The sequence below is a fragment of the Cavia porcellus genome, unplaced genomic scaffold, assembly GCF_034190915.1.
Source record: "Cavia porcellus strain 051 isolate PalLab524CR breed Dunkin Hartley unplaced genomic scaffold, mCavPor4.1 scaffold_40, whole genome shotgun sequence".
NCBI classification, from domain to species: domain Eukaryota; kingdom Metazoa; phylum Chordata; class Mammalia; order Rodentia; family Caviidae; genus Cavia; species Cavia porcellus.
The window spans coordinates 9,248,027-9,267,265 of NW_026947523.1; the positions used below are offsets into that span (position 1 = coordinate 9,248,027).

The 19,239-nt window shown below is 47.0% G+C and overlaps 1 protein-coding gene and 1 pseudogene across 2 annotated transcripts; one reads left to right on the plus strand and one right to left on the minus strand.

The window, feature by feature from the left end:
* Positions 1 to 1,385: 1,385 nt before the first annotated feature.
* Positions 1,386 to 4,517, minus strand: LOC111757016 (vesicle-associated membrane protein-associated protein A-like; annotated as a pseudogene).
* A 124-nt stretch (positions 4,518 to 4,641) lies between these two features.
* On the plus strand, positions 4,642 to 18,803 carry Josd1 (Josephin domain containing 1). 2 transcript variants are annotated; one of them, XM_003470499.5, is made up of 5 exons: positions 4,642 to 4,798; positions 5,114 to 5,912; positions 15,609 to 15,737; positions 15,901 to 16,095; positions 16,955 to 18,803. In XM_003470499.5, the coding sequence occupies exons 2-5, from the start codon at positions 5,728 to 5,730 to the stop codon at positions 17,052 to 17,054; spliced, it is 609 nt and encodes a 202-aa protein (XP_003470547.1). In that variant the 5' UTR covers positions 4,642 to 4,798; positions 5,114 to 5,727; the 3' UTR covers positions 17,055 to 18,803. The 2 variants fall into 2 exon arrangements, with proteins under 2 accessions (XP_003470547.1, XP_013008596.1); XM_013153142.3 differs by having other exon boundaries at positions 4,663 to 4,798; positions 5,579 to 5,912.
* The last annotated feature ends 436 nt before the right edge of the window (positions 18,804 to 19,239 follow it).

The window sequence follows — 19,239 nt, forward strand, 5'->3', positions numbered from 1 at the left end:
GAGACGTCACGTGCCCTGGTCGCAGATCTGGAGCTGGCAGCAGGGTGTCCACGCTACCTACCTGGAATCTTCCCACCAACCCGAGCCGATTACAGTATGACTGACACGGCGAACGTCCAATGAGAAGAGAAGTCGTACCACGTGTCATTTCCCCCTCCCTCCGCACCAAGCCTTTCACACTCCTGCCTTCCAGGGGCGGGGCGCAGCTCCCAAATCTTACTGCAAAACAGTAGGCACCAATAGCCTCCCGTTGATGGACGGGGACGCGGTCCAATCTAGTTCTCCATAGGTCCCGCGCCTGGGCCCGCAGCTCCTGGAGATAGTAAACTGCAAAACGAACCGCCCACTAAATTCAATGACTGAGGCTGTCGCTGGAACACGATGTCTGCTGTGCTGGCATACTCCAGGCAAATATGATAGTAGAATCGATGGTGTATATTCCAAGAGTTGTAATACTATAACAGCCAAACCGAGACAATTAATTAAAACGCTGACCTTAGGGAGATTTCTCCATTCATTGCCTCTGCGGAGACAGCAATTTCATAAACAAAAAACTGAGGCAAGCAGCGAAAATGCAAGCCAAAAGTACCTCACCACATTTCTATTGAAACAGCTATGCCACACTCCATGTTCTATTAAGGTAGTTTCCTTTGGGTTATTTTTCCACGATATCGTCTGTTGTGAAAAGCCCCAAGCCAAAACGTCACTTGTGCAACCTCAAATCCCTGTTTCAAACATCAGATCTAGACCTTCAATGAATTTAGATGTTGACTAAGGTCTAATAACGCTAAAGTTTGCCACTTCCGGACAGTAAACAAAAAAGAGCAGCCATTTGAAAAGGTAACCAAGGATTCAAAATGGCTTTCACTAAGTTTAGGAATCTCTAGAGGAAAGAGACTGTCTCTTCTCTATTTTCAACAAGGTACCACCAAGTTTTTTGTGTATATTTAAAAAAGCAAATAAAACAACTCTATGAATTTCATGAAGGACTAAGTGTGGCACTTGTACCTGCTAGTGATAACCCCATGATGGCAACAGACAATCCATTCAACAGCTGATTGGTTTTTATTGTTTTTAAATACTAAGGCATCATTAAAGGCAAAGCTGTGTGAACCTGTAACAAAAACAAATGGTTACAGGAGTCATACTATCAATAAAATGGTAAGTAAACAAACCTTTTTCCGGAAGGGCAGGGGAAAATATCACTGCATGCTTCACCCCACCAGACAAATTTCCCTACAAAGAATCTGGTGAAAATAGCTGTGATCATGGGAGTGAGGGAAGAGGGCTAATGGCATCTCTTTTTTCTTTTGGGGGCGGGTACCAGGAATCAAACTCATGACCTTGTATTTGCTAAATAGACCTTATGCCGCTGAGCTATATCCCTAGCCCCTAGCACTTTTGAAGGACACAGCTGAGGTTCAGCTGGGCTTATCTAAATGTGTTACTTTTCTAAGCTTTAAGCCACCATGTTGGTTTTCTTCTGATAGTGTATCATTTCTCTCTGAAGTCTTTTCTATTCTTCAGTAGCTTCCTGCAGTTTGCGTGTGAATCCATCTTGTTTAGATATATTAAGTGAAATAGCTTTCCTAGGTCCCCTATCATTCATTTATCTTTTTCATTTGAGATTTCAAATATACATCTCAGTTTAAAACCCATTATTTCACCAGGGCTGCATCTTTCCATACAGCTTCCTTTTCTGAAATGTTTGGCGGATCACAAGTTGTACCATGCCATGAACTTATTGTGTTTACTCTTCTTACTTGGTTCATAGTTAAAAGGGCCATTCCATTACTGTCACAGCTGACCCTGAGTCAGTAATTTCACAATTGGGCTTTACCAGTACTGGTGAGATGCTGTACTTTTCACTTTGAAACACACTTTTCTAGCTGATGAATTTCACAATTTTAGATCTGTAATAACAGGACTGGGGATATAGCTCAGTGGCACAGCACTTGCCCGGCAAGCACAAGGTTGTAAGTTTGAACCCTAGTACCCCTCCCCCTAAAAAAAAATCTGTAGTGACTACAACTGTGAGAGGACTTTGAATTTGAGGTCTGTGGGTGGGTAAAAGTTATGCTTCACCTTGGCTCTGGAGGTGGACACCATCAGACACAGCTTAGAGTGGTGGTGTAAGCCAGGACCTTGATGCCTGCTGCTTTGTCCAGGTTCATGAGATTCATGGGTCACTGCAGGGTCACAACTGACCGAACCACAAAAGCCACCACAGCTACCCACAATCTTTATATGTAAGAACATAGCTGACAATTTGAGACAAGAAGCCATGCAATTTCAGTGGTCTTGCTAGTTTTGCTGATGTGCTTTTTTTCCCCTACTGCTCAACATCATCCCATGTGCTCCTCTGGTCTCTTAGGTAGTTAAAATATTAAAATCTTGGTTTGTTAGAAAAGTCAAATATTGGGCCAGGGGTTTAGCTCACTGGCACAATCGCCTGCCTGGCAAGCGCAAGGTCGTAAGTTGATCCCTGGTACCAAAAAAAAAAAAAAAAAAAGTCAAATATCAAGGTATTGTATTCCATAATAACTGACTGTGAAATGTGGAATTGATTGTCCCACTTCTGGTTACATAGTTCATAAAATTGTTGGAATCTCCTGAGTAAAAAAATTTCTGTATGCTAGTAAACAGACTGGTAGATAGATGGGGGCTGGTCACTGGAAAGACCAAGGCAAAGTTAAAGGGCTGGGAGTTCAGCCCAACTTCTGGAAGAGGTCTGAAGCTTAAATTGATACTCAAAGTATTCACTCAGTCATGCTTATGTAATGAAGCTTCCATGAAAAAACCAGAAAGGACCAATTTGGGTGAGTTCCAGGTTAAACACAGAGGTTTCTGGAAAGTGTCATACTGACTGAGATGGGGCACAGAAGCTCCATGTCCCTTCCCATTTACCTTGCTGTTTTCTCTCTTCCATTGGATGTTCAACTGCATCCTTTGCAGTATCCTTTATAATAAACTGGTACATATAAGTGTTTCCCTGAGTTCTGTGAGCCCCTTGAGCAGTTTAATTGGATAAAGGAGGGGGTCACAGGTACCCTGCTTCATAGAACTTGTTCACAGAGGTTCTGAAGGCTTGGACTTGCACCTGAGATGAGCAGCAGTCTTGTGGCCGTGATTCCTTAGTCTGCTGTCTTCAGGTAGTGTCAGAATTGAACTGGAAGATGCCCACCTGGTGTATGCTGCAAAGTCGATTGGTTTCTGGGAAGAGAGAAATCCATGATTTGACGACCAGAAGGCTGTGCTATATTCACTCTGTGATCCAGACATATTTAGCATGTCTTTCTGGATTTTCCAGACAGAGTTCAATTCAAAATGTATGACCTGACACCCAATAAAACTAAAAGTCTAAAAAACATATCCTTCGCACTATAGGACTTTGCCCCAAAAAGATATTCTCAGAGTAGAATATATATATGGCACCAGAGTAGGTGCTTTTTGAATTGAATGGAGAAGTCCTACATTTCAGGGGTAATTCCCTGCCTGTCTTTATATCCTCTTTTGGAAGACATTAACTTAGGTTCAAATCCTGTATCCATTAGAGGTATGTGACCTTGAACAACTTGATTAACTTCAAGTTTTTTTCTCTAAAAACTGCTTGATAGCTGGTGGTAAATGACTTAATATATGTAAAGCTTAATAGTGCTTGTTGCACAGGAAGCCCTCAAAAACTAACCTTATGTAAGAATACCATAACCTTAGGTGATTTACAAATTACAAAAATCTAAAATAATTCAACATGATCTGCAGAGCCATGAACTCTACCAACACGGCAATCGCTCCAGCATGTTAAATACCACTGTGGAATGGTCTTTGCAAGTCGTGCTCAAACAGGATCAAAATGACTCAAGGAAGTGCGATTTCTTCTTTTTAATGTTTTACCTATTTTCTAAACAAAGATTCAAAAGGAGGGCAGTGATGGGGGTTAATTGATGACTTCCACCTGCCCTAGGAGTAAAAAGAAAAATATACACGTAAACCTGCTTGTCTGCCTCCTCACACACACACACAGTCAGCCACGGTTTGAGAAAACCAAGAAAAGCCCTGTCACAGTCACTATGGGGGGTGGGGTGTGGGGCAAAGAGGGCAGCGGTTTGTGTGGGTTGAACCGAAACACGACACTAAGAACTGAAATAGGACTCTCTGCCACTGGCGAGGCGCTAACCCGCGGCGCTCCGGAGGGTGAGGCAGCCAGGATCGCTAACCAAAACAGTTTGTGCCTGACCTGTTTGGAAACCACCGGGTGGATGGGGGGTGCCCAGACAGAAAAGAGTCAGGGCAGGACCGCAGTCCAGGTTCAAGGAAGCACTGTGCCCAGCGAGGCGGTGTGGGGCGTGCAGCGAACGACAGCCCCAGGCTGGGTCACGCCCCGGCACTACGCCACCACCCAGAGAAGCGGCGAGAGGCCAGGCGGGTCTCCCTGCCTCGGGGCGGGGTCGCCGACCGGCCAGACACCCACACCGGCCGCAGCTGTCCAGCAACCGGCCACGTCTCGCTGGTTCCATAGCCTTCGGCGATGCCCACACTCGCTGTACAAGTTCGGGGCTACAGTGGCTCGGAAGTCCGCGCCGCTGGCGTCACACTGACGTCACGCGTGACGCCTCGGCGGGGAGGGCGGGGCTGGCGCGGAGGGCGTTTCCGGAGCGCGCGCCGGGAGACGGCGGCTGACGTCGAGCTCAGGTGCGCGCGCCCGCCCGCCCGCGCGCGCGCGGCCCAGGTGGTGGCCCGCAGGTTCTAGGCGGCGGTGAGGTGCGACTGAACGTACCGCGGAGAACTGTCACCGCAGGTACGGGGTACGGGGATGGCGCCGGGGTACAGGGAGCAGCGGGAGGGCGCCTGGGTTTGAGCTCACGTGAAGCACGGGGAGGCTGGCGTGGGGCGAGGAGCGGGTGGGCCCAGGCCCAGAGGGCGCGGCAAATGCCCGGCCCCACCCCTCCGGGCCGGCGGGGCGCGGCGCTACGCTGCGCTGCGCTGTGCGGCGCAGGACACGACCCTCCAGTTCGCAGGGACCCGGCCCCCGTACCCTGTCCCGGGCCCGTGTCCCGGGCCCGTCCGGAGCTAGTGGCGGCCTGCCGGGGCTGACCAGTTATCTTCTCCGCAGGGCCGCGGCGAGAGGATCAGAGTCCGCGCTTCGCTGGCAGCCGTGCCCGCTGCGCCCGAGGGGATGGAGGGCCGCCCTGGAGGCCGCAGCGCGGCTCGTGACCCCACGCTGGCTGGCCGCCTCTAGCTGCTTGGGTTGTGCGTTTTATCCACCACCGCCTAGGCCTTCTCTGTTGATTCGGTGGCGTCGTGATTGGGAAAAAAAATGGAAGAAAAGGAGCGATGTGACCTATTCTGATCGGTCCTCCTGCATTGAGGCCTGGTTGGCATTTGCTGAGAGAAAGACACAGCCAGGAAATCGTGTCTTTCAGGAGGAGGGTGAAGAGCAACAAAGTCTTATGCTTTACATGATTTTTTAAAAACCCTGCACTTTTAACGGTGATGGTGATATAAACTAGTCCAAAAGTTATTTTCCTATTGACAAGAGAAAAGAGTTGGATTTTTCTTTTTCCTTTTTCAATTCCAGCCTTTTTTCCCAGTGACAAAGCGTCAATCATGGACACCAGAGAATAAGGTGAATCTCAGGAATCCTGAAAAGACTGAGAAGCTTCTGTCTTCCTCAGGAAGGAAGAGTGGGGTGTTTTCAGCCCTCTCTGGAACCTAAAACAAAAAAACATGAGTTGTGTGCCATGGAAAGGAGACAAAGCCAAATCTGAATCCTTGGAGCTGCCCCAGGCAGCGCCCCCACAAATCTACCATGAGAAACAGCGCAGGGAACTGTGCGCCCTCCACGCCCTCAATAATGTCTTCCAGGACAGCAATGCCTTCACACGGGAAACGCTGCAAGAGATTTTCCAGAGGTAGGACACTCCTTGGCATCCTGATGCCTACTTCTTGGTATTTCTGAGTTTGTGTGGGTGGGACAATGTCTCTAGTGTACATAAATCTTCAAACCTTTAGGTATTAACTAGATGTGGTCAGCAGGTATAGAGGATGCAGGAATAGGAAAGAGAATCACTTTCATTTGTGACTTTGGGTTTTGTTTTGCTTTGTTTTTGAGACAGAGTCTTGTTATGCAGTTCAGGCTGGCCTCAAACTCACAACAATCCTCCTGCCTCGGCCTCCCAAGTGCCGGGATTACAGGCCTGCGCCACCATGTCTGGCCACTTCCATTTATGGACCATTTCCTGAGGCCCTACTTGTGTTATTTCAAGAGATCTGTTTGATAGCTTCATGGAATCCATTATATACACACATGCACACACGCACAGGCACGCTCACACGTCGTGATTTCCATTTTCTGGATGAAGACAGTACTCAGCAAAGGGCAGTAATGTGGCCACAGTAGTATAACAAGCATTGGAGGCACGGTTGCGATCAGATTTGTGTGTCTGCTGTTGACCTTTATGTTGTAACATTGCTCTCTCAAATCCAGCCACCAAGAAGGGAAACAAGATCATGTCCACGGTTGCCTGTCACTAAAGGTTGGAATGTGGTAGATAACACAAGATAAATGAACACACAGTACCCAGTTTTTCTGTGAAGCCACATGTGTGCTTTAGTGCTTTGTGTACATTGTTTTGTGTGACCCTTTCTTAACAGTCCTTTGACTGATACGGAGCCGGGCAGAAAGGTCATAATTTATCCAAGTAGCTCCTAGAGAGCAAAGCTGGGCTGTGAAACTAACTCCAGATCCCTCCCCCATGCCCTGTCTACTTTATTTTAGATTGCTTTTCGTATTCACTTAAATGCTACTTCACATGTGGATAGAAGTTCAACTCTTTGCTCTTTGCTTTAATTTTCTAGATTTCTTTTACAAGAGAGTTTGAGACTTCGTTCAACAGTGTTTGGATGGGCCCAGAGCATATCTGCAGCCCACAGCAACCTTGGCCATGAGCCTATCTGATCACTCCAGCTAGCAAGGGTTAGGCTTGCCCAGTCCTCAGGGCAGGGAAAGCTTGGAAAATAAGCAAAGCATATTGACACTTCAGACACTTTTTTTTTTAATTCCTTTACCTAGAGATGAATACTGCAATACAGGAACCTGAGTCACAGCCAGAATCAGTCACAACATGATATGTGAAGAATAGGTGTGGACCACTTTCCCGCAAGAATCATAGGCTTTCTTTTAAAAGAAAGTTATTTCGAGCATGCGGACAGAACTATAATGAGAGTAGTTGTTTCCTAATGCCAGTAATACCTGGAGTAGAGCCTCTGTTATAGCTGAGCTGGTGTGTCATTTGCGTCATGCCCATTATTGGGCAGCAAGTAGAGTGCACTCTTCAGGAAATGGGGCTCTGGCAGGTAAGATAATGTGTCTCAGATCACCAAATCATGTGCCAGGATGACCAAGTCCCTTGTACTGCCTTTTTTGTTTTTTGGGGGTACTGGAACTCGAACTCACAACTACACTTGGCAGGCAGGTGCTATGCCATTGAGCTATGTCCCCGGCTGAACTTCTTTTTAGCTAGCCATTAATTTTTCTTCGACACCTACTTAGATATTTGCAGATTATTTCTGAATCCCAAACTAAGAAGAAAAGAATTCACAGGGTATATTTGAGTGTGCTTGATACTTCACAATATATATTGATAATCCTGGGACAACCTTGGGAAATGGGACTCAGTTTAAGTGATTTGCACAGTTTCACCTGCTAGTAAATAAATATCAGGCACAACCATTCTGTGAACAGTCACACTGAGGAGGAAAAGTCTGAATTTGGCCCCTGATCTAACAAGGGGAATAATCATGAGATGATTAACACAGGAGCACTTAGTGCAAAACACTGTTCTGAGTGCATCCCTTGTGCTAATTCAGTCCTCACAACAGGGTGTGTGTGTGTGTGTGTGTGTGTGTGTGTGTGTGTGTGTTGTTTCCTTTTCTTCCAGATGAGGAAGTCGTGGCACAGAGGGTGCACAGAGCTGCTCATGGCAGGATTTAGACTCAGGGTTTATGGCTGCAGGGCCTGTCTCTTGGTGGATGCAAACTGGAAAGGCTTGTCTGAGCTGTTGTATCACCAGTAACTGCTCACACTGCTAGTACCTGCAACCTGGGCTGAAGATGTGGACTGTGATTATTATTGAATGTTTGTGGATAATAGCAGGAGTTTTCAGCTGCGGTTTCCCTGAGTGAAAGATTACTTAATATCTGCTAAGCATCCACATGGAACCAGGGCATGTTTCTTTTAAAGCTTTTGTTTCTTTGTTTTTTGAGACAGTCTTGTATACTTCAGACTGGCCTCAAATTCAGCAGTCCTTCTGCCTCCGCTTCCCAGGTGCCCTTTAAAGTCTCTGCAAATAATGCACTACTCCATTCCTATTCAGCACTGTATAAAGATCTACCTGAGAATAACAACAGACCAGTACATAAAAGAGAATTCCAGGGAGCTGAGGATTAACTCAGTGCAACAAGTGCATGCCTGGTAAGCCCGAGATCATAAATTCAATCCCCAATACAAAAAAAAAGAGAATTCCACAAGTAAATTTTTTTGTGTGGGGGGGATCTTTTTGAGACAAGGTCTCACTGTGCAGTTCAGGCTGGCCTTGAGCTCACTTTGTAGAGCAGGCTGGTCTTGAACTTGCAATGATCCTCCTGCCTTAGCCTCCCAAGTGCTGTGATTACAGGCATGTATCACCATTCTTGGCTTCCAGAAGTAAAAGATTCTCTATGTAAAGTAGGAAAAAAAAAGCATGGAAGAAATACAGAGGAAAAGGCAAAGGGAGAATAGATGAAGGAGAGAAGATGGAATTTTTTAAACAAACACTGAGCAGCTGCTTGCAGTATGCCAGGCCCCACAAGGCACTGTAGAGAAAAGGAGCTGAGCAGGACATCTCCTAGTTATGCCCTGAGCAGGCCTTAGAACAGATTTAGGTGAAGAGAAAGCTATGGAATTGGGAGCCATTTAGAAGTAGAAAAGGGGGTCTCTCTTGAGATCTTGATGGAAAGAAAAGTAAAGCTGTCAAGTGTAAGAACTAGAACTTCTCTGCAGTTTTGAAGGCATGGCTAATGAGTGGTAGAAATGGGAAGAAAATGTAGGTAAGTGCTATTTTGTAGGGAGAAAGTGCATCTTAGCTGTTGAATTTTTAGCCAGCTTAGAAGAGGAGAAATCTCACCCAGCCAGCAGGGTGGAGTTTCAGTAAAGTTGTGGATATGCGATGACTCACTTGGAGTAGAAACGAGTAGGCATTTAGAACTGAACTGTTGATCACGGGCCAGCAATAGGGGACAAGGAAGAGAGAAGTCTGTTGTGATAAAGGCTTGGCTTAGAGACCAGTGCCAGTGTCATCAGCGAGTGTTTACTGCAGACAGTTTACCGTGTATGCGCCTAAGCTTTGAAAAAAGAGGGTGGGAGAAAGGATACAGCCGCAGCTTGGCTAAGGAGTTCTGAAAATGCTGAGGGCTCAAACATTTTGCAGGACCCACCCCAGTGAGTGATGAGACTTTCTTGCAGCTAGTCAGCACTCTTCTCCCCAAGAGACTGTTACAATCTAATGAGTTGCAAACTAGCTTGGTATGGGTAGGGGCGGGAATAATAGCAGGAATTTTCAGCCAGGTTTCCTTGCGGGAAAGAGTGCTTAGTACCTGCCAAACACCCAGATGGAACCAGGGACTAATGACAGGTGAAAGGAGCACAGAGATCAGGGATACTGTGGTGCCATAAAGCGTATGCACTTCAGCTTCTCCGTGAGAGGTCTCTGAGCAGGTAGAGGAGACCACATTTAAATGATTGGTAGTTATAAGTTGAGAAAAGGATTTTAATATTTTGTCCAAGAGCCAGGCAAACATAGTAATAGCAGTTAACGCACAGTACTTACATGGCTGGCTCTAGAATGTGTGCTTTATTTAGAATCATCAGGATGCCAGGTGTGCTGGTGCGTGCTTGTCATCCCAGCTACTCAGGAGGCAACAGGATTGCAAGTTTGAGGCTAATCTGGCAATTTAGTGAGCAAAAAAAAAATATTTGCATATAAGAAATAACATTTTTTTTGTGTTATTTTTAATAAGAAGGTTGGGCTGTAACTCAGTGGTAGAGCACTTGCGTAGCATATGCCAGACCATAGTTCAATCCCCAGTACTGGGGAGAAAAAAGTCAGGAAATTTTGAGCCCTATTTTCTCCCTTCTTTTCCTTCCCCTCACCCTTTGCAGTGCTGGGGATTTCTTTTTGCAGTGCCGGGGATTGAATCCAGGGCCTTTGCACCGAGCTGTACTCCAGCCTCTTTTTTTTATTTTGTGGCACTGCTTGTGCTCAGTTGCCTAGGCTGGGCTCAAACCTGCATTCCTTCTGCCTCAGATTCCCAGAACATTGAGCCACATTTTCTAACATCACATCTCTTAGACCCAAAAAGAAGGAAATCGGGGAGGAGATGAACTTGTGAGATGCCTCCCTGTCTCCTTTTCATAAAAAGTCACAATCGTCATGGCCTCATGCAGTAGTAGTGAGAGAGTTCGGGACCAAAGCTGAGGGTGTGGACTGGAACCTTCGGTGATGGGTGATGGCTTCAGATCTTCTGGTTCTGACCTGTGTGATGACAGACATGAGAGGCTTGCTTTGGAGCCCAAAGTTTATATGGAAATCAGTAAGGTAAATGGAATAAGTAAGACAGTCTTGGACAGGCATTTGCAAAAAACCCCCAAACAAACAAAAAAACTGCCCATGGGAAAGAGAATTGGATCTTGTGGAAGTTGCTGGAACCAGAGAACTGTTCAGTGTTTTCCTGGATTTGGAGGTTAAACCCTAGCTCTGCCACCCACCAACTGTGCATGACTGTGCAAGTCACAGTAACCTTTGTACCTCAACTTCCTTATTACAGCATATCAAGATTGCTGGGAGGATTAAGCGACAGAGTCCATGCAGGCAGCTAACACAGTGGGCATCTGATTAGTAAAGTGTAAGCAAGTACATGTGTGGTGCGCAGGGGCCCCCCACCAAGGACCACCCTCAAGGCTGGGATGGAAACTATTCTCAGCCTTCCATGTCTTGAAAGGTTTCAACATGTTTCATCAGGTGCCAATGTGTAAAGGAGGGATACAGAGTAAAAGAGTTTCAGGGACTTATTCTTTGGTTATATGCACATAAAATGAATTCTTCAGCACTCCGGTAAAGTAGGAATCATTCCCATTTTTATGGTTCATTCACAGCAAATGTCTGGGTGGTCGGAAAGGTTTGGGAACTGAAACATATTGTGTAACAGGCTTGCAGATTAACTTTTTGTTTTGAGTTGGAGGCTCTCACTGTTGCCCAGGCTGGCCTCAGCTCCCAGTAGCTGGGACTTCAGGTGTGCACCACCACACCCAGCTTAGCCTTAGAGATTAAATCTCACAGTTAACTGTGAATGCAGATGTGCTACTCCTCTCAGCCTCCCCTCCTTTTTCACAGAAGAGCCAGGAAAGACTGCACAGAAGAGACAGGATATGAGGTTGAGTTTAAAGAAGCTGTGGGATTTGGCTTGGAACCAGACAGGATAAAAGAGCAGAGGCCACGTGGTCATGGAGCGTGAAGGGCACTAAGCCCCACGAGAGCAAAACAGCAGGCCCAGAAGGGCTGAGGGGTTTGGAGTTGGTCAGGCTGGCAGGTGTGTGACTGTCAATTCTTATGTAAGGGAGTGAGGTGACACAGTGGTGGCTGTGGCAAGCAAGATCATATAGGCTGAGTTAGTGGGGGGAGAGTTTGGAAGGAAGGAGATGCGTTTAAGAACCTGTTTTATAAATCCAGGTATGGGGCTAGAAGGGCCTCCAGTTAGGAACAGACAGGGAAGGATTTCAAGCTGAGACAGAAGATGAAGGCCAAAGAAGAGAGACCCTTGGAGCACTAGTCCTGACAGGCGACTTCAGAAACCTCTGGGACTGGAGCACGTTATGTAACTCAGCGGCCTGGAGACACAAGTGAAGATTAGCAGAGTAGGGACTCCCAGATTTCCTGCAGGAAACCTTTTGTGCTTGCTTGGTTCATTCAGTTATTACGGCATTGGAATACTGGGTTTCTTCCGATTTCTCTCAGTATTAAGCCAGGAGCTAGGATCACTGGGAATGTGGCAGGTCTGCTCTAAAGCATGTGCCTGCAGGGAGGTTGATGGTGAGAGATACGACCCGCAATGTTGTCCCTGTTGGAATTTTCTTCCTTGTACTGGTCAGTGACATCACAGAAAAGAATTAGATGCTACCATACGTAAATTGGCAAAAGGAGCCTATGGGATCTGGAGCTTAGCCTTCCTTTCCTGAGCTTTCCCAGGAGTGTCTTAGGACATCAAGGAGAGCCTCTGTCCTGCTAAGCAGTGTTTCAGCCCCAGGCCTTCGGGATTTGCTGACCTGTTCCCGCTCCCTACTGTCTGGAAGTGTTCCTCTCTGAGAGCTTTGCACCTTGTCATTTGGGTCTTAAATGTTACTGTCACAGAAAAGCTGATGAGTGTCCTATCTCTGCTGCCACCTCCCACTCTCTTGGTCTCTGTGTAAGACAGCAAGTGTAAAGTGAGCTTCTGATGGACCTACGTTTGAATTCTACTTATGTCCTTTGTATGGACAAAGTCAGATACAATCACCAAACCTTAGGTTTCTGATTTTATAAAATAGAAGTACTGTGAGGAGTAATGAGACACATTAAAGAACTTGTGTAGCACTTAGCACAGGTTTTCAGTAATCAGTAGATATTACAGGTGAATAAAATTCAGTTGCAGAGTGCAGTTTAGTGTCTTCTGATTCTCCCATTTTTACCAGCTCTCAGATGAACAGGTAAACCTTTTTACTTGTAAGAATCAGCCATATTGGGGCTGGGGATTTAGCTTAGTGGCAATAAGAACCTGCCTTGCAAGCAGGCGGTTGTAAGTTCGATCCCCAGTACTGATTAAAAAAAAAAAAAAAAAAGAATCAGCCATATGGCACATGCCTGTAATCCCAGCACTTCGGAGGCTGAGGTAGGAGGATCGTTGCAAATTCAAGACCAGCCTGGGCTACACAGTGGGCTCAAGGCCAGCCTGAACTGCACGGTGAGACCCTGTCCTGGCCTCCCACCCCCACCCCAAGTCAGCTGTGTGTGGAGCCAGAGTTCAGCAGCACAGAACCTGCCTGGTAAGTGTGAGGTGTTACCAGAGAGAGAAAGAGAGAGAGAGAGAGAGAGAGAGAGAGAGAGAGAGAGGGAGAGAGGGAGAGAGAGAGAGTGAGTGAGTATGTCAGCTATGTATGTCTGTAATCCCAGCATTTAGGAGGCTGAGGTATGGAAAGCATGAGTTCGCGGTCAGCCTGAATTACATAGGAAGACTTTGTGTCAAAAAGCAAGAAAAGGGCTGGGGATTTAGCTTAGCAGCATAAGCGCCTGCCTTGCAAGTATGAGGTCGTGAGTTTGATCCCAGGTACCACCAAAAGAAAACAAACAAACAAAAAAAGAAAAGCAAGAAAAAAGTCTACTAATATTTAGCAAGGAAGAGATAGAATAACAAAGTTAAACAGAGAGCATTTTAAGAAACATTCCTTGAATACTTGGTATATGCTGCAGGCTCATTAGCCCCTAGCAGATGATATTCAGTAACTGAACAGTCAGAGCCCAGGTGTCTCTCTACTGTGGTAAACCAGGCACAGGAGGAAGAGTGTCTGGTGTGACAGAAGGCTGTAATTAAACCAAAGCAGATGGGCAGGGAAGCAGAAGAGGAAGTGACAGGGATAAACTAAAGTTGGGTGGTCAGAGAAGGTTTGTCTGTGGCAGTAACATTTGAGACCCAAGTGACAAGGTGCAAAGCTCTCAGAGAGGAACATTCCCAGACAGTGGGGAGTGGGAACAGCCAGGGGTCCCAAGGGGGTGTGAGGTTTATGTATTCCAAGAACAGGAAGACGGTCCTGTGTAAGAGGAAGGAGCAGAGATCAGCAGATGAAAGCGTTTAGCTTGCATGTATGTGTATCTGTATTTTTATTAATTTTTGGTTTTTTGAGTCAGGGTCTCACTAGGTAGTATAGGATCTCATTGTGTAGCTCAGACTGGCCTTAAACTTACCATCCTCCTGACTCAGCCTCCCAAGTGCTGGGGTTACAGGCATCCACCACTGTGCCTGGCTAGATTGCAATTAAATTCTATATGTGTAACTGGAGGGTTTTAAGCAGTGGCAGGAGTATGTTTTATGTGCAGTATGTTTTAAAAATACCAGTATTGGGGCTGGGGATTTAGCTCAGCGGCATAAGCGCCTGCCTTGCAAGCAGGCAGTTGTGAGTTCACTCCCCGGTACCAATAAAAAAGACCAAAAAAAAAAAAAAAAAAGAAAAAGAAAAATACCAGTATGGTGGTAAGGATGTAGCTTAGTGGTAAAACACTACCTACTTAGCATATGCAGGGGCCCTGGGTTGCATCTCCAGCACAGGAACAGCAAGAAAGAAACAAAAAGAATCAGTATGGAGAAGTAAGAGGCATGCTAAGTGTTTAGAGTTTATGTGCTTCAAGTTTGAGTTCCTGCTGGAGATGGCACATCATGACCTGCCCTCTGCTTCTGCCCTGAGCAACTTGCCACATTTGCCTTCCTCCCCTTCACAGCCAGGTCAGAGGCCTGCCAAGCGTAGCTTTAGGAGACCTTGCTTCAGCTCCTGGCCTGACAGATCTCTGAAAGCAAAATAATAGGACTGGAAATGCCTCACTACAGGCCTTGTCTTGAAACGGACCTGCTAGTGTCCTGGCAAAAAGTGGCTGGAAGCTGGGTGGGCCGGCCAGCACCACAGCTAAACATTTTTTTGTCTGGCACAAAATTTTTCTCAATTAGCTGGCCATGGTGCATTTTATAATCTCAGCCGCTTGGCAGGCTGAGGCAGGAGGATCACAAGTTCCAGACCAGCCCAGCAACTTAGCAAGACCTTGTCTCAAAACCAAAAAGGGCTGGGTGCAGTTCAGGGGTAGAGCGTTTGCCCAGTGATGGGTCCGCATTACCACACACACATGCACGTGTGGACACACACGCACACACACATACACACAGATGTTTTTCAATTGATTCTTTGTGTCTTAATTACAATTTTTCTCCAAGTACCCCACAGACATTGGAATGCCTGCAGGTGGGTCGTGTGTTCCAGGTTAACACAAGGCCTCACTTTTACTGCCTTATATTTGGCTCCACTTCGTGCATCTGTTACCTGTCTAGGCCTCTTGCGTGTTTTGAGTATTTAATGATTACCAAGTGTACAAGCTTTAAATAGAAAATACTTAAAATGTAAAAGAAAAACCAACTAAAATAGCAATAACCAGTTACTACCCATGGAAGTACAAATACCATGTAGTATTTCCCACTGTTTAATGACAGGCCTGCAACGAGGCATTCTGGCAATAGGAAGACTGCAGAGAGGCAGGAATTTTGTGAGAGACTCCTCGGAACATTCTTGGTGTTCAGTGACTTACTGTAGAAATGCTCTGTGAGTGGCAGGGAGTTGTTTTGTATAGAGAGGGGAAGCCAGAACCCTGAGGTCCCCATAACTTAGGTGACCTGGAGAAACCAGCTTGCAGCGCAGCATTATAAACTGCTTTTCTAGTAGTGTAGGCTGAGGAGGGGGAGTTGGCAGCGGCAGATTCAGCAGCCCTCTTTTTGAATTGTAGGTTGTCTCCAAACACCATGGTGACGCCACACAAGAAGAGCATGCTGGGAAATGGGAACTACGATGTGAATGTCATTATGGCAGCACTTCAGACCAAAGGCTACGAAGCTGTTTGGTGGGACAAGCGCAGGTAAGATGAACCAGGCTTGACCCGATGGAGAACAGTGGGTCAAGGCACAGGCCTTTAGTCTGGGACTCTTAATGGGAATGAGGAGGAGGCCACCTGTGGAGGTAAGCCAGGTGGCCTCGGAAGAGGTAGGGTCTCAGAGGCTGAGGCCATGTCTCTTTCACAGGGATGTTGGTGTCATTGCTCTCACTAATGTCATGGGCTTCATCATGAATCTGCCCTCCAGCCTGTGCTGGGGACCACTCAAGCTGCCTCTCAAAAGGCAGCATTGGATCTGCGTCCGAGAGGTGGGCGGAGCCTACTACAACCTTGACTCCAAACTCAAGATACCCGAGTGGATTGGAGGCGAGAGCGAGCTCAGGTAATGCTTTTGTGGCTAAGCGGCTGGGCTCCCACGTTTGGTGTTCCAGGAAAGACGGGCTCACCTGTGGTCATTTGACAAAGGAAATGAAATTCTTGTGTACTAGGGTCCTCTCCCTGGCTTACTTGGAATCAGAGTCTCAGCTGTGAAAGACCTTTTTGGTCATGTGGGGGTCGAGATAGGATCTTGCTGTGTAGTTCAGGCTGGCCTCAAACTCACAATGATCATTCAGCCTCAGCCTGACAGGGGCTGGAGTTACAGGTGTGCACCACCATGGCCTGATGGACCTTAATCAGGGCTTTCTGCCCTTCAGTAGGCAAGTTCCACAGCCTGGAATCCTGGCCTTCTGGGAGCTGGCATTGTAACATTCTCTCCACTGAGACAACCAGGGTCATTTTTTTGATGTTCAGAGAAAGAAAGATAAACATTCAACTAGACAGGGACCAAAGAAAAAATTTTTTCCTTTTTGTAACAGGGTCTTGCTATGCAGTTCAGGCTGGCCTTCAGCTCACTCTGTAGCCCAGGCTGGTCTCAAACTTGCAGCAGTCCTCCTGCTTCAGCCTCCCTAGTGCTGGGATTACAGGTGTGCACCACCATGCCTGGCTAAGAAATCTTTAAGAAGTTGTTTTTAAGCCAAGTGGGAGCCCTTTTTTTTGTCTTCCTCATAGCACCAGCTCCAGCAGCAGTCTATGAGCGTGAGGGATCTTCAGGTTGGGATTCTAACTGGACAGGTAGAAGGGCTTCCGCAGACAGGCCGCCACTAGTGCTCATCGTGAGGTTTCTGCTGAACATGTGGCCCTGGGACTGGAATTTAGTTCACCTACATTTCAATTTCTCTCACCTATTGCTTTCTCTGTAGGAAATTTCTAAAACATCATTTGCGAGGAAAGAACTGTGAACTCCTGCTGGTGGTACCAGAAGAGGTGGAAGCCCATCAGAGCTGGAGGGCTGATGTGTAACAGTTCTGCCCCGTGTGCCCCTTGCCCCGCCCTCCAGGCCTCTGTCATATGCTGTGGCCTCTACAGTGGATCTGCCCTGGCCACTTCCCCAAACATCTCATTGGGTTCCCCTCATGATCTGCCAGTGCAGTAGGACAGATGTGTGGACTGACACAAGAACCACCCGCTGTCTATGCCTGGGGCAGAAAGGGAGGGACCGACACCAAGGGCCAGCCGATGTGAGCCTTGCTTGTTAGAGAAGGTGGGTCCCAGATGTGTGCCCCTCTCTGAGGACCTGACAGGTTCTGCTGGAGTCACTGCTGCTGCTCCAGGCTCCCAGAGATGCTATCCCCACCTCCTTCTGCTGTGGCACCAGGTCTAAGAACACAGTACCTGCAAAACCCAGCGACTGCCTCCAAGGACACAGTGTCTCTCAGGAAATCGTCTCCCAGACCCCAGCAGTGGTACCATGTGCCGGGCTGTCTGTAACCCTTACCACCCCACTTTTACAGGAGGTTTATGGCCAGGCTTGAGCTTTATAATGAAAAGTTCTTTAATACTCCAAGCCAGGTGGCTAAATCCCACAATCTTCTAGCAAGACAAGGGTGAGATAATTGCTAAGAGGATACAGTAGAAACCAAACTGGGACGGCCATGAGGTGACATTCTTCACTCGTTTTGTCCCTATCATTTCGCTACATTGATTTAGGAAGTTCTGGGACAAATGTCAAGGAAAATCCTCAAGTCCAGTGGTTACATGCACTGTTACAGGACCTAGGTCTGTCATCTCCCTGTAGTTCCCCTTACAGATCACCAGACTGACCCATCCCCTACCTCTCAAAATAGTTGTAGGCTATGTTTCTCCTGTAACTTTGGAAAACAAAAGAGGAGAAAAAGTCAGTTACACCACATGTATCACCAAAGCGGCTGTAGTTGTTTCGGGACAGGTAGGTGGGCAGGGTAACCCAGCCAGCCCTTCCAGATCCATGGTCTTGGTGGGTCTGAGGGCAGCCTCGCTGGCTGGACTCTTTTCCAGCAGCAGAGCCAGCCTGGGGCTTGCATGTCAATCCTCAGCAAGCTTCACAGAGGAGCCAAGGTCTGCTCCCCACTCTGACTGGAGTGCATGTTTACACCAGCACTTTTTCTGCACATGTATCTTTAACAAGGCCGTTTTTTACACCGAGTAACAAGAGCCCCCAAGTGGCGACTGCATTATGCCCTCTTAGCAACTGGCCATGGTCTCTTCTGCACCATTTTCTACACCAGACCGGCTTGGCACCACAGGGAGCTCTCTACCCCTGCACAATGACATTCCAGTTACACCAGCCAGGAAGTTACAGCAAACTCTGCTAATTGTCACAAGCAGGACCATGGGTCCATTGGCACTGTCGGTGATAGTAAGCCATTTCCAGGGAGGACACTCCTCCCCACAAACTGCTTGGGGCTGTGCAGATGGCACTTGAGTGGAGTCCATGCACATGTGGTACACAGGTCGATGGAGTATGCAGAGATGTTTCAGCATTTCAGGGCTGGTTTCTCTGTTCACATCCGATTCTGGTGCTTAGGAACAGGGACCCGTGCTGATGCCCAAGGGCAGAGAGCCCACTCCTTTGAGGAAGGGAGCAGGCCTGACCCTGATGCCCACTAAAGGGCAACCCCAGGCTTTTTCTTGCTTTTGTTCCTTTTGTTGTTGTTGGCCTTGTGCTGGGTTTGTTTACAAAAGATGTATTTTGTTTAACCAAATATTAAAATGGAAAACTCCATACCTGAATTCCCTTTTCTGCCTGACTTCTATAATTGTATAAAAAATTAGTATGATGCCATTTTTAAAGGGAATTCATTACTGTCATGTCACCTTTGAGTTACATTAAGCTCTGATCAAACTTCTCACCTGAAAAATCCAAACAATATTTACTTGGTTCAGAAAGTGCCCAAAGTCTTTTCCTCCAAGACAGGGTCTCACTAGGTAGGGTGGCATCAAGCTCTTGATGCTTCTGCTCCAGCCCCGAGTGCTAGAACTACAGGTACGTGCCATATACCCAAAGGGTTTTGCGTTTACCTTCATGTTAAGAACAAGGCCTGGCAATTTGAAGAAAACGTGAGGTAGATAAAAGTTTGTACCTGCTGACTGGGATCAGGACTTGTCCTTAGTTAAAAGGTGAAAGGCCATGCACTGGCCAGGCTGCCTGCATCCAGAGCACAGCAGG

Excerpts from the sequence above, each read along its gene's own strand:
- Josd1 (XM_003470499.5), top strand. The coding sequence starts at position 5,728 with ATGAGTTGTGTGCCATGGAAAGGAGACAAAGCCAAATCTGAATCCTTG. Across the intron at positions 5,913-15,608 it reads CTGCAAGAGATTTTCCAGAG|GTTGTCTCCAAACACCATGG; the intron begins GTAGGACACTCC and ends TTTGAATTGTAG. Across the intron at positions 16,096-16,954 it reads GGAGGCGAGAGCGAGCTCAG|GAAATTTCTAAAACATCATT; the intron begins GTAATGCTTTTG and ends CTTTCTCTGTAG.